This window comes from Anas platyrhynchos, chromosome 3, assembly GCF_047663525.1.
Source record: "Anas platyrhynchos isolate ZD024472 breed Pekin duck chromosome 3, IASCAAS_PekinDuck_T2T, whole genome shotgun sequence".
Lineage (NCBI taxonomy): Eukaryota > Metazoa > Chordata > Aves > Anseriformes > Anatidae > Anas > Anas platyrhynchos.
In genome coordinates this window covers 103,182,533-103,197,916 of record NC_092589.1, presented here as the reverse complement: position 1 = coordinate 103,197,916, position 15,384 = coordinate 103,182,533, and the positions used below count along the sequence as shown (strand labels likewise).

The following is a 15,384-nucleotide window of genomic DNA, read 5'->3' as shown; positions in this document are numbered from 1 at the left end:
TAACCCACAACCCCTTGATGGGAAGGAAACTATTATCAGTTGATATATTTACCCTTAGGTAAAGTTGCAGAAGTATAGATATAAAATACAATAAAATACAAGCAGGAGAGATGTGCCTTGCTTTTTTTTTTTTTTTTTTTAACATGGAAATATGTCTACAGACAGGACCTTTAGAAGGCTTATTCCAGCAAAGGATGTCTCGTGATAATTGCAGATTTTTAATTTGTAACAATATAACTCCATCATTTCTATAAAACCATATTTAATATACAAACAACTTTCACCACATAAACACATTAAAAACACCTTTTTTATAGTTCCAAGAATTGATTACAGGGTTCTCATAAAAACATTTTCATAACTAGAATCTTAATACAGAATGATTTTTTTCTATGCCAAAATACATTTAGATGGTAAACTGTTTGTAGAAAAAGTTACAGAGAGAAATGCGTTTTGCTGGCATGTAATCCATCTTATTTCATTCTTCTATGGTCAACTTTAAAGCAGGTTTTGAAATGTTTAGCATAAAATATTTTATTTTATCCAGAATACCAACAACAAAAAAAAAAAAAAAGGAAGTTGGCTCATTCTCTGTTTCAGTGTCTCTCAGGCGTGCCCAGAACAGCACTTACCCTTTTCACCTTGACCATAACTATCTATTGAGGGTTTTTTTCAAAAGACACGTTATTCCCACTAAATTTCAGCTTTTTCAGCTTTGGGTGCCCACAGAACGAAGAATGGATTCGCTATAATAGCTGAACTGCATTTACCAAATACAACACTGGAAAAAAAAAATCCACATAAAAACACATAGGAAGATTGATCACACAATTTTATTAGAGTCTTTTGAACAATTGCATTATGTTGTTCCTTTATTTAAAAACTCTTGCAAAAAAAGACATTGGAGTGGACTGGTTTCAACCCTGAGCATTAACACTGCATATCAAGTACTGTAGTAAAGAAGCTGGTTAAGTTTGTAGCACTAGCACAAGTCACTGATATTAATCCTCTAGGTGATCAGATTTTTACAAAAAAAATACATAGTTTTCAATAAATAATGCTTAATTTTACAACTTTGATACAGCAATGTCATACACTGTTTTGACACATACTAAACTCTGCATGCTATATAGTCTACTAGAAGACAAAACTTTGCCATGCATTTTCTTTTTCTAGTGCTAGAAAACACTTTGTCCTCCAGTGCATTGCCTCAAGCAGCCTTACCATCTTCCTTCTCTCACAGCAATAGGCCGTGCACTGGCATGCAAAAACCTCAAGAAAAGGTTTCCCCCCCACCATCACTCAGACTTCTAAACAAAAGTACTTTTCAGCTTTTCCCCCCAAGACCTGGAGTGGCTATGAAAACTAATTTCATGTGGCCTTGAAAAGTCTTTGAAATTACATATTTTAAAAGTGTCATGCTTGAAAAACTGCTCTAAAACATTCAATTTCCCCCACCTGTGGCCATCATGCAACATCATTGAAATGTTGTAACCATCAAAAGTCCCACACTGGAAAACAGGCCTCCATTTTAAAACAGCCCACCAAAAAAAAAATAAAAAGAAGAAAAAAAGTATCACAGCATTTATGTAAAGACTCCAAAACGCCAACATATGTACAAGAGCAAAACCAGATACAAATTGTAAATGAACTAACAATGGCATATAACTCTTCTCCCTGGTTTAGCCAGGGGTTGAGGCAAGTTGGTTTTGGAGATAAGCAGGACGATGGAAACAAAAACAAACTGTGACAATGGGAGTTCCTGGATTAATCATTATTAGTTGACCAAATTTCTTCAAGTGGTAAATCAGGGTCTTGATTTTCTTGGAAGTGGGAGTTACCAAAATCAAAATGTCCTAATTAATAACATATAATGCTAAATCAAACCTGCTTCTAAGTATTTGTAAGTCTTAGAAGTTTGGCGCCATGCACTTTTTCATCCTACAAGATTGCACACTTCACAGAAAATCCAGATGTTGCAACTAACCACAAAAGAAGAAACATGATTAATTAATAAGGATTGAAACCTCCATTCTCACACTTCCAGGTTGTTGTTCATCATTGAAAACCATTCACCCCTTCTTATCCATATTGCTTTAGGGGTTTCCTTGTATCTACAGAAGTCATTCCTTTGAAATTGCTGTCAACCACAATTTTCTAAGAGTTTTTAAAATATTCCTATCTTTGCACTGGCATAAGTATTGGGTTTTCTAAGAGAATCCCAACCCAAAGAAGGTATTACTTTTATACATGAAATATTATGAACTTTTGTTTCCCTTTTTGTAAGTCATTCTACACTTTCTGCACATTTGTGCTTTATATTGAATATAAAAATAGGTCTTTAAAACTCTATTTACTTTAAACTCACTAAAAAACTACTTGCTTGTGAAATTCTCTTACAAATTCACTGCATCCATGTAGAGAAGATAAAACTAATTAGGCAGTTAATTGGTATAGGTAGTGTGCAAAAAAATTAAGAACAAAAACAATCACAGCCTTTGATGTGGGTGAGGGGAAAGGAAATAAATCAAAGGAATATAACCATATAGAAGGAGAAATGTAAGGCAACTCATTGAATTAAATTTTTGTTGTTTTGTTTTGTTGGTTTTTTTTTTCTTTTACTTTTTTTTTTTTTCTGGCCATGCTTACAAATGAAGGTTATGAAGAACTAAGACACCTATCCTGCCAGCAGCCCTTGAGGCAAAAACTCCCATTAAGCTCAATGAGAATTTTTTTAATTTTTTTCAGGTTTAAGGCCTTACTAGGCATCAACTGTGCAACTGTAAAAAGGAACTTAATGACTGTGTTGAATATCAAACACCTAAAAAGTATATGGCCCTGACTTTGACCCCACACCAGTTGTACCTTAGCGTAACACCAGAGTTGCACCTTCCTCAAACAGGCATGAATGAAGTATCAGACTGCATGCATGCAAATCACATTCAATAGACTTGAAGAACTTTAACCCAAATGACAGCAAATGCCTAAAGAGCACGTAGCACATACAGGATGCTTGGAATGAGTCTTCCCATAACATTTGTAAACAACTGCACTAAAGGAATTAAGATATTTCTCAGGTGTACTTGTTTTTGTGTTTTGTTTTTTTTTTTTTTTTAAAGAAATAAGGGGCAGAGGGGGAACAACCAAAGGGGGAAAATGGTAACTTTAAAAAAAAAAAATCTTACTATAAAATTAAAAAGAATCACCATATTTGATTAAGTTTTACATGGAGTTGACATCCTCAGTGCTACGAACAAAATTGTCTTTCCAAAAAAAAAAAAACACCACTCATTTTTCTCCCTCTTATCACTAAGTCTTATTCTACTCATAAGAGTATTGTACAGAAACGAATGCAAAAAATGTGAAAAAGGCCATGGGAGATATTAAGCCTGCAACGGGACTACTCTAGCAGGTCAAAAAGGATTCTTATGTACACTAAAAATAAAATTATAAAGGAGCTGAAGATAGGAATATTATTAGATACAACAAAATCAAAAAATATAAGAGTAATTTAGCAAATGCTATTTTTCCTGATTAGAAGATTGTATGTTACTTTCATTGAAATCAGCAGGAGCTTAGGCATTCAACAGCATCAAACTTCAGCCCTAACAGTGTAGTGGCGTAAAAAGAACTCTATTTTTTTTTCCTTGAACAATATGCAACAATAAACTCTGAAATAAATGAAAGTCAGACTTTATGGACAAAAATTATCTCCCTGCACTATACACCTTCACTCAAAATATTCCTCTGATATAGTATTGTATCACTCCCAACTAGAAGAAAGAAAAGATATACTTCTGAGTGGGTATTATACTCTTTAACTAAAGTAGACCTGTTGCTCTTTTAAAATATGCCTGACTGCTCTATACTTGGATCCTTTAAATTAGTTATCCTTGACTAATATCTTAAACGGTAATTTTAAAAAACATCTTCCAAAAATATATGCAAGTCAAAACTCCTGTAGGCTGAGACACAGACCTTATCACAATGCAAACCAAATTCAGCCTAGATTCGACAATAATCATTCATAACTCATTGAACATCTGTAGAGCACAAATATTTAATGACACTGCCTATTATTACTTTAGTAAACAAGGATGCATATCAGAAGAAAGGGACTAGAAGAAAAAGTCCCCATATTCTCATGATAGCGTGAAGAATTACTAAGAGAATTTTGGCTCAGTTTTAAGACTTAGAACCTGATCAACTGACTCCATCACCCTAGCCCAAGAAGGGATTCTCAAAAGCAGGATAGTAGTGAATGGCTAGGCTAGAGCACTTCAGTGTATCTATTTTCTTTCATTCTTTTGCCTTAGAAGAGATAAATGTCATTTGTTTCAATCTGATTTCTAAGTTATTACATGGAGAACACACTAATCATTTGAGACCAAAAACTGAAAATTCAAGAAACTCTGTTTTATTGAGGACTATCCATTGCCAAGGATATCTTATATATTGTAATTAAGTTTGTTTTAAAACACAGTTTCTCATAAAGAATTATCACAATGCAAGACATAAATTTGAGTTCCCAGATATGCTATATCTCTTTTTTGATAGCAAAGATTTAGGCCAAACAACTTTTATTTAGAATCATGAGTGTTTTATTATTATTATTAGAAAGAGATCAGATTATATTAATCATTTTACTACCAGTTCATTTAACTAACCTAAAGTAAGATATCTCACCACTTAAATGCCTAAGAGTTGTCCTTGATTAAACATAACATGCATGCAGGTTTTAATGTTATGTTTTATTATGCCTTACAAATGTGTATGCAGGATTTTCATTTCAGCAAGTCTGAAAGCCTGTAGCAGTGGTTGCCACCAAAATACCAGCACAGTGAATTGTCCCTGTAAACAGCTGGATAATTAATTAGTGGAGAAAAAAAATTACCAATGCCTATCATATAAAAAGTAAACGTCTTGAGAAACAAGCTTCCACCTTGTGAGTCTGTTTATTGCCATCAGCAGTTATTTCAGAGCTTGTAACTGAAATCTGATGGCTCCTAAGGAAAAAAAAATAAAAACCGCACACTGCCAAAGTCTGCTCACCTACAGAAGAAGCTCGTACCCCTTCTTTCCTTCCCATGCCCCCTCTGAGAGGGGCTGGAGCTGCCCCGGCGGGCCGAGCGCTTCCCTAAGGCGGAGATGGGGGCACAGAGCATCCCCTCGTCAAGTCTCGCCCAGGCTACTCAGCAAAAGGAGGAGAAAAGGAGGAAGGAGGGGGAATGATAATAATAAAGGCGGGGAGAGGGGGAGCTGTCCCTGGGGCGGCAGGGGGAGAGCGGGCACTAGCCCCGCAGCCCCCCGGCCCCGGCAATGGGATGCGGGGAAGGGGGGGGGGGCGGGGGGTGAGGCGCACCCTCGGGGAGCTCAAGCGTTGCTGGGCGGCCGAGGGGGATGCGGGAGAGCCTAAAAGCAGCGGGGCGAGCCCACCTGCTGCACCGCGCAGCCCCGCAGAGCCCGGCACGGCCCCGGTCCGGTCCACCCCGGCCGCCCGCGGGTACCCGGCTGGACCGCGCCCGCCCCAAGGGGCAGCGCGGAGCAAAAAAAAGGAGGTGGAGAAAAAGGAGGGAAAAGAATACAAAAAATATAAAAAGGAAAAGGCAAGAAATCCTTATTTTCCTTCCCCCTAAGCTCTGGTCATGCACTACAGACTATAGCTACCGCTCCTCCACGGGCGAGGGGTGACAACACGGCATCTCCAGCGTTACTTCTACAGACACTAATAGCGATACGAGTTTCTATCAGTTCCAGCTGATTTATTAAAATTGTCAAGATACAGACTTTCAGCATTAAAAAAAAAAACAGGCTATGATGTTGACAGTGCACAAGTCTGCTTTTGCCATCATTTGCTACAAAATATGCAGATGGTCTGTACTTTAGATTATATTGCACAACATGAGAAACTTTAACTATGTGCCTTTTTTCTTTTTTTTTTTTTTTTTTTGCTAAAATCGAGAATCCAGTTTCATACCTTCCATCTGGGGCCCCATCCACATATCACAGCGTATGAGATACATAAAGTCCTACTATAGTACAGTACATATACAATCTTTTAAACTAAGATAACAGCTCTGAGGTCTATATCACCATTTTCAATAAATCTTTACCTACAAATATTGAACAAATCTGAACTATAGCTGTACAAAAAAAGTGTTTGTTTCTTTTTTTTTTTAAAACCACAAGGCCTTTAGATGCAAGGATTATTTTTTTTAAAATGTTAATCCTTTTAAAACCAGGACGTAACGTACCAACAAACTTGCATGCTAAAAACAGAGAAAAAAAGAAAATAAAAGGGAAGAAGTGCCTGAAAAGTCTTACTGAAAAAACACAGCAAGAATGTTCCCTTTTCACTGTACAAAAATACGCCTGAAAATATATTAATTTTTAAAAAAGACTGAGGTCTGTTATGTATCAAAAATGTTTCAATACCTTTTTGTACTGAGGTCTAGGCTGTCTGGTATTCAATCAAGGAGGTATAAGGGAACAAGTTACAAAAAAAAAAAGTTGGCAAGTAGAAATCACATTTGTAAAACCATAAACAATTTGATCTGAAAAGTAAACTCTGATCTTAAGTCAGTTCAGTTATTTGTAAGCGTTTGTACAGTCTGCATTTTTTCAAGCTCCCTGCAGCTTTGTTAAGAATCGGATGCATAGAAGACATCAGTTTTCTCCCTCCAAAAAAAGTTGCAATGGTCCCTTTCGGAAAAATAAAAATAATTAAAAAAATCAGAACAGTTCTTTAAGATCTCTCACGGGAAAAAAAAATAAAAATATCCACAAACCCCCTTGAGTAACAGTTGTGCTGCCAAAAGACTTCTTTGCAGACCATCTTCCAGACTTCAATCAGAGACCGACAAGCTTCAAACAGCGCCTTCTGTATCATTTTTCCCCCAGTCCCATTTGCCTTTGCTGTTGTTGTTGTGATCACCAAATGCGATAAAAAAAAATAAAAATAAAAAACACAAAAATTAAAAAAAAAAATCACAACTCCCGGGCTCGGAACTAACTTCGAGATTTTTTTTTTTTTAAAAAAAGAAAACAAGACCTTTTTTTTTTTTTTTTAAATCATCATCATCACCGGCGTCGCTCCAGCTCCAGCTCCGCCGCCTCGCCACCGGCGCCCGCCCTCTCTCCACCGCCGCCCCCGCTCAGTACGTGAACACCAGGTCGGAGAAATTCGCCTCCAGCCAGTCGCCCGCGATCATCTCGCTCAGCTCCGGGGTGCAGTAGTCGGGGAACTCGAAGTGGGAGCCGAGGCTGCCCTCGCTGAAGGAGTCCAGGTCCTTGTCTACCAGAGAGAGGGAGAGGTTGCCGGCGGCGGCGCCCGCCCCCAGCTCGGCGGCGGCGTGGCCGTGCTGCGAGAAGTTGAGGCTGAGGTCGAAGAGGAGGTCGTCCGCCTCCTCGCTGCCGGCCGACGAGGTGGAGATGGAGCGGGACGAGGCCGGGGAGAGGCCGGCCGGAGGCTGGGGCGGCGGCGGGCCCTGCTTGGTGATGTTCTTGAAGCTGTAGTAGAGTCTGCTGCCTCCGCCCGCCGCCGCGGCGCCGCCCCGCACCTCCTCGTAGAGGCTCGCCCCCTCGGTGGACTCCGCCGAGGAGCTCAAGGTGGGACTCGCCGGCACTTTGGCCACGTTGTACCGCCGCAGCTGCTGCGGCCCCGGCTCCTCATCTTCCTCCTCCTCGTCCGCCTCCTGCTTGATCCGCAGCTGCAGCTCGTCCTCGTCCTCCTCATCCTCCTCGTCCTCGTCCATGAAGACGCACTTGACCGTCTTGCTGCTCACTTTCAGGGTGCCGAAGACGTACTCGTCCCCCGCGTAGTCCCCGTGGTGGGCGGCTTTGGCTCCCGGCTTGGGGGGCGAGGAGGCGGAGGAGGATTTCAGCTTGCTACATTTCTTGCTGGAGCTCTTGGCGCTTTTGCTGCCGCTGCTGCTGGTGGGTGCGTTTTTCTCCGGACTTTGGCTGGCGTTGGGCTTGGCCGACGGGTCCATTTTGGGCTTTTTCCTGGGCCTGTATTTGTAGTCGGGGTAATCGGCCATGTGCTTAAGCCGCAGCCTCTCCGCCTCCCGGATGAACGGAATCTTCTCGCTGTCCTTCAGCATTTTCCACCGCTTGCCCAGGCGCTTGGAGATCTCCGCGTTGTGCATGTCCGGGGACTGCTCCATGATTTTTCTCCTCTCGATCTTAGACCACACCATGAACGCGTTCATCGGTCTCTTTATGTGCCCCGACGCCGTTTTGCACCAGTCCGGATCGCTCTCGTCCAAAGCCACTGGGCTGCAAGCCATGAACTCGCCCTCTTCGGTGTCCATCGCCTCCCGGGGCAGGTTGCTCTCGCTTTCCGCGCTTTCTGCTTGCTGCACCATGGTGGGCTTCTCCCCGCCGCTCCCCTCCGAGCCAACAAAGCCGCTCCCACCGGCGGCGCACCTTGCCCCAGCGAGCCGAGCTGGGCGCCGCGCTGCTGTGAGGTGGAGCCGGCGGGGGGCGAGCCTTGGAGGACGGCTGCCGCTGCTGTCTTCCTTCACCACCTCGGCCCACTGCGGCAGGGCCGGGCTGGGTGCGCTGGGGGCTCCGCCGCGCTGTGCCCCGGCCTCGCCGCCCGGCCTGCCCCCGCCGCGCTCGCTGCCCCCTTCTGCAAAACTCGCGGCTCCTCGCCCGACTCGTTATCAGCCCCTCATATGGGTGACATCACTCCCCCCGGCGGCCAATGGCGACGCTCGGGCACGCCCCCCGGGCACGCCCCCCGTGCTTTATCAGCTCCCCTTCCCCTCCCCCACGCTGACACACCCCCCTGTGCAGGGGGGCGGCGGGGGAGGGGGTCTGGCTCCTGCCCCCCACCCACCCCCTTCATCCTCTTCCCCCCTGCTCTTCTACCCCTGGGGGTCTTCGCCTGCCGCCCCCGGCTGCGGAGCGAGGTGGGGAGAGGGGCGGCGGCCGCGACCCCCCGCCGCCGTGTCCCGCTCCCCTAGGGAGGCCACCGAGCCCCTCGCAGCGGGCGGCAGGGGGCGCTGGAGCTCCGCCGCCCGCCCGTCCATCCCTCCGTCCGTCTGTCCGTCCCCACCGGGACAGTGCCCGCAGCCCCGCTCCCCGGATCGGGGCTGGGAGCCCGGTGGCCGCCCCCCGTCTCCTGGGGAGGCCGCGACGCGCTGGTGCTGAGGGACACGGGGGTCCACAGTGCCCCGAGCCCCCGGTGCCCCCGCGGAGGGTGGAGGTGGCTTTCCCCCAAAGCCAGGTGTGCGGCAGCTCCCGGGGGGCTGAGCCCGCCCTTCCTTTTTGTTGGCTGGCTTTTCGGAAAGCACCCTGGTGCGCAGCGATGTCGCGATTATCGCAGAGCCCCCGCGCTGGATACAGCTGTTCTGCTGGTTTCCGTCGGGGAGCTCTGGAAATCTGATGGCGCCTCGTCCCTGTGCGTTTTACTTTGTGAAACCCGTGGTGAAAATAAGTTTGTGCACTGCTCTATTCCCTTCACGTTTTCATAGCTACCCTTTACGGATATGAGCAAGAGAAAAGTTTAATAAGTTTGGTGATGGTTACTGGCTGGAGGAGATGCGATGGTGGTGAGATGGACAAGCCCTGGCATGGCTTCTCCTCTGTCAGAACTGCTGCTAATGGGGCAGCAGATCCCCTGGTAAATCAGCCTCTAATTAGCACAGTGGTTCGTTTTCCTCAGGCCACAGCAAAATTACTGTGCTGGGATGATATGACTATGATATCATAGGGCTGTGGTGTGACGAGTGCTGTTACAGGAACAAAACAAAAACACGGATCCCTCACCTCTTTCAGCTTTACAGATGCAGTAGGGCTACCAGGTCTCACTTGTTGTCAGAGGTCAGGAGCAGTTTGGAGGAGCAGGCAAGAGGCCAGCACATGGTGTCGTGTCGCTTTCTCTGCCTGACCCTGGAGAGGGCTACAAAGTAAGGGGAAAGGAAAGGGCATAGCTCAAAATGGTTCAGTTGCTCCCTTCTGAAGATGGATTTAGAAAAATGCCGCTTTGCCTCACCACGAGGAACCCTAGGAAAGTTTTATCTTCAGAGGTTTGCTCTCTCTCCCCTTGCAACTGCATTTAGTGGTACGATTTAGCCCCATAATCATGCTGATCCTTAGGGAGACAAGAGGTAAAATGGAAAATGTGCCTGGTAGGGTTCTCAGCCTGTTATCAAATGTTATGATTTAGAGAAACCACGAGAGGAGAGGACGCAGCACCTTCAGGAGTGCCTGAGTTCATGCTGCAGCTGTGGTCTGTCTGGGGAGGGCTGCTGGCAGAGCAGGGCATTCCTTCTGAGAGGGGCAAGTGCTGGCTCAAATCAGGCACACTGGAGAGCCATCTGTGGGATGGGGAGTTCAGAAAGAGTGAGAACATGCTCCTCATAATGATGGAGCAGACAGGAGTGTCAGGAGATACATAGCTGGCTGGCTGCCTCCAGGGAAGAGAGCTTTACTGCTGCTGGGGCTCTGTTACTAAAATTATACCAGGGTACCAAGACTCTCAGATAATCTTTATTATTGTTGTTATTTTTCTGTAAATGTCAGTATTCAGATTAAAAAAAAAAATCTGTCAGTGGGAATTTGAGATTTTCATTGTGACTTTTAAATCCACATGGAAATAAGAGGAGCCTTTGGTGTAGTTTTGCAAAACGAAACACACCAACAGGTTTTAATTTGTTGTTGGTTGTCCTAACATTTAGGGGAGATATCACTATATCATATAATTGCATAAAGTTCAAGCTGATGAAATTGGAACATTTCCTTAATTTCCTATTAAAAGAATTAAACCTATGTATTTTCATAAAATAGTGCTATTTTGTCACATCAGCACTTTCCAAGTGTTGTGAACTATTTTAGAAAAATTTCATTCAATTCCTATGGAAACCATGTAGTCAATATTGATAAGACATTTTGATGCCTAGGTCTCCATCACTCAAGAGTGACAGAATCTGACATTTAACTCATTGAGATCATGAGAGATCATTTTTAATAAAGCTTCAGAACAGATTGAAGCCAAGGCAGCCCCATCTCCTTTACGATATCATTACAGCAGACTTTATCTGGGATGTTTCTTCTCATTCACTTGTGTCCCTGTAAAGAAGAATATTAATACTATGGGCATCACTTAACTTCCATAAATGCCATTTTTTTTTATTTATTTTTTTTTTTACTATATCTCATTTTCTGAAGTGTCTTGGCAACATTTCATTTTTTCCTCAAAGTGATCTTTTAAATATAAACAGCATTACTCTTTTCTCCTGCTTGTTAATGTTATGTTCTGATTGTTGGTTTTTGTTGTTGTTGTTGTTGTTGTTGTTGTTGTTTTTTTTTTGCTTTATTTTGAAGGATAGTACCAGGAAGATAATGAAGCTGAAAACAGATTGATAAATAATAGCCATACTCAAGGAAAAAAAAATATCTTGAGGATTTTAGAAATCTGATTAAAACATGTACATGAATAAGTAGATATTATGGTTAAAACGAAATAATTTACTGTTCTAAAAGCAGTTCAATAATTGTATGCATGTTTGTGTATATTCCTATCAGAGTGGAGCAGTCAGAGCTAACAGCCCACTATTCATTCTTTTGAAATTCAAATGAATAATCATCTTTCCATTATCTAGGTCAATAGAAGGCTGGGCTCCCCCAGAAAGTGGGAGAAAACAGGTAAAACAGAATGCTTTGCAGAGCTCAATGCCTGCCCCTTGGATGGAGGCTGTTCTTAAAAATCTGTGTCCACACTGGACTCCTTAGTGCCCTATTTCGTGGAGATGTGTTATCCCAAGCGCAGACCAGTGTGAGTATATAACGCTGGTAAAAACACTGAGGTCTCTGAGTCTAGAAGTTGGCAAGATGCCTCTGAAGACATGAAGATAGCTGGAAGAAAATGCATCACACAGGAGTGCAGGCCCTCTGAACGTGGCTGTATGTGCTTACATCTGACCATGTCGGTGCTTGAAAAAGTGATCCATGTTTCTAAGACACGGGTGACAGACTTCATGCAAGATTTTGGCTACCAAAACAAGAACAGCAAATGGAAAAGCCAAGATTTTTACTGTGCTACATCTGAAGACAAATGGTACCGTGACTGCAATTTACTTTCTGTTATTTATTTCATGCCTGTTTTCAATTGTGCTGCAGACTTCTTGTCTGGAGATCCCAGGATGACTTTGCATGGGGTACATGTGAAAAAGTGGAGTTACACGCCTTCTGCAAGGTGTGGGAAGTGGAGGGAATCACATGCTGTGGGAGGAAGAATTAAAGTGTTAAGAATTTTGCATTAATGGGAAGCATATGATGAATTCTGACTGGAGGAGTCACACCTGAGGTTAGATCACACATTTATTTCTTAGAGATCTTTTCTAGAATAAATGTAAGTTTCTTGGGTCTTGTATTCATAAGGAGAAAATAAAAATAAGCTGTGTTCTTACTTCACATTAGGTAGTACAGGGTAAAATAGTGAAAAGATGCACCAGCTGTGCTTTTTACGAATTGGTGAATCTTACCTTCCCTAGAGCTTTTATCCTAAGCTCCTAATTCAGTGTCCTTGTCATCACTAGAAAGATGGCTTCCTCTTCTGTCCTAGCAGCTACTGTATGCTAGCCACCTCTGTGTTCTTGATATTGATAGGATTGTGATTTCCACAAAGCCTTTTCTTTGGAAATGAAGGTATGTAGGCACCCAGAACCACCATGTGTAACAACCAAATTTCAGAATGAGAGGTGAAGTATACTTGTTTAATTGAAATGGAGTAAACATCTGAGATTACTAAACTAGTCTTATGAAAATCCAGATAAATTAAATAAAGGGTAAAGTATCCAGATATACTTAACTTTAATTTTGTGTGCGGAAATCTTTATTTTGCCAAAAATACTTGCTTCAGAGATCTGTGGTGAGTATGGTACTGGATCTCTGGTGGGCCAGTACAGGATGTGGGGACTTTCCAGGCAGGGTGGCCTTCTGCTGCTGGATGGGGTTGCCTCAGGGGTCCAGCAGAGGCACAGTGAAGTTGTCAGTGTGAGCAGGATCATCTCCTCCTTCTTCACTTCCTTCTGGAGATGAGGGTTCAGAAACTCCAGAAGCTTCTGGACTCACCAGCTGACATGCAAGTCTGTGCCTGGTCACGTAACAGAGATCTGACCAGAGACCTGCTTTTGAACTGCTCGCTGCTTGTAGGTAGCTCCAACAACATCCTTTCGCCAATGTTTTTAAAACATGATCAGCAAAGACAAACCATAGGCATTGTTCATAAACTGAAACAACCCAGGAGTTCCAAATTGAGCAGTTAGTAAGCATATTAGTTAGTAATCTGGTGTGTTGTGTGAAAGGCGGAGGGCTGGAATTGACTTAATGGGACAGAAACTAGCACACTAAAGTGTGTTGTTGCTCTCCTATACCCCCCTAAAATATTATTGCAAAACAGCATCGTTTTTCTGGGGCTTTATGGACAGGTCATTTTTTCACAGACCTTTGATTTTAGACGAGGAGATATTTTAAGATACCAAGATAACATTTTTCATGTTGTCATTCTGATAACAAAGTGATAGCTCTTTAATAAAAATTAAAAAAAAAAAGCAACAAAATACCAAAAATAAACAAACAAACAAAGAAAAAAGCTCTATATGTGTTCCTTGGGCATTATATATGCTCTAAGAAATGGCATAAAAATAATGTTGGGATGTGCCACATTCACTGCAACTTTTTTAGAATTTTTGTTTGCAAGACAGAATAATTATTTTGTTCCTAGTTGTGAGACTAAACCCTTTCCGAGGCTCTGTAAGTCAGGCTGGGTTCCTTCCATCCCACAGATCATTGCAGTACTAGCAGTTCTGTTTGACAGATCATTTCCTCAGCCACTTGTGTGTAACCCTATTGATTTGAACGTCTGCCCCCAGCAACACCTGTGCAAATTCATGGATGGCACTGGGACTGCACAGATGCCATGGAGGGCATATTCTGGCATACAGGATATTTATTACTCGTGGTGATGCATGAGATGGAAGGGATCCAGGACTCAGGCTGAGTTTGTGCAGCTGGCAGTTAGAAATTTACTTGCAAACTGAGCTCATTGGGTAGGAAAATCAGTGTGATAATGAATCTGGAGCCCCTAGTGCCATTTTTACCAAATCACTTTCAGGGCAGGAGAACAATTTAGAAGTGATGTCTCTTATTAAAAGTGTCTGAAAATTGTACTTGAAAAAAAAAATAAATAAAAATTAAGAGAATCCCATTAGAGATTAGATTGAAGCTATTTGGTATCACAAATTACTGTTACTAAGTCTGCATAAACAGAGCCGCTTACATGTTTCTACTGAAAACCTGAAATATGTGTGAATTAAAAAATAAAAAAATAAAAAGCGCTTAATTTTAATGAAGTATTCAACAGACAGTTACATGAAATTAAAAAGAAAGTAATTATTTTTAAAGTTCTTTTTGTTGTTTGTTTGCTTAATAGGAAATCTTTCAAAGTATTCAAAATGATTCAAAGTGACAGAATTTATTAATAATGCTATAAATGTATATTGTTGGCCTATAGACATTGAAATCCATAGTGTTTTAGCAGGTCTCTTGGGAAAAAATGTTGTACCTTGCACCAATTATAGACCATCTCTGGTTAAATAGCAGAGCCAGTTTGCTTAATATGGGTAATTTGATGTTGTAAAGTATTTGTCAGTACCCTAGGGTAGTCTCCTAGGGCACACAGGTTTCATTGTATAATATTTCACACTCATACATGTATGTGCGCAAGTTAACCTGCTTAGGTGGAAACTACTTATAAGTCACATGGGATTTATTATATTACATACTTAATTTATGCTATATGCTTAAAGCTTCTCTTTATCAACTGTTGAATAATAATAATGGTTATTGCATTATTTTTGCTTATTATTTTTAGTGAGAAAAAATATATATTCAATCCAGCAGGTTTCTTTGAAGGTGAAAATTTAGCAAGGGCTCAACAAAAATGTGTAACAGTGGTATAGCTGTGTACATTGCACCAATATGCCTGTTAGAGATATAAAGCATGTTCACAGTTGAAAAGACACACACACACACGCAGAGATTTATCATTTACCTCTTCTTCCCTACTAAGGAAAAGTGGAGCAGCTGTACTGTCCTGACCATCACTTACAACCAAATAACATTTGAACCTATCAAACAGAAACAAGTTAATTTCTTTGGCTTCAATGCCCTGAAGGAGAAAACAACGTAAACTCGTAAACCGCAGAGAAGACACTTAGTCTCATGTCCCACTTGCATGTGGGACCTGCGGGATTGGTTGCCCTTTGCATATACAGTTATTGAGCAACACTCTGCAACATTTGCATGAAAGAATTTTCATTTGCAGGGCTCGTGAAGAGAACAGGATTCTGCAAAATTCTGTAGAGTTTTGTTAAG

The 15,384-nt window shown here is 42.3% G+C and overlaps 1 protein-coding gene across 1 annotated transcript; it reads right to left on the bottom strand.

Annotated features, from left to right (window-relative positions):
* Positions 1-814: 814 nt before the first annotated feature.
* SOX11 (SRY-box transcription factor 11) lies at positions 815-8,685 on the bottom strand. Its single transcript, XM_027455179.3, has one exon. It carries the CDS (start codon positions 8,364-8,366, stop codon positions 7,155-7,157), a length of 1,212 nt encoding a protein of 403 aa, XP_027310980.1. The 5' UTR covers positions 8,367-8,685; the 3' UTR covers positions 815-7,154.
* Between the last annotated feature and the right edge of the window lie 6,699 nt (positions 8,686-15,384).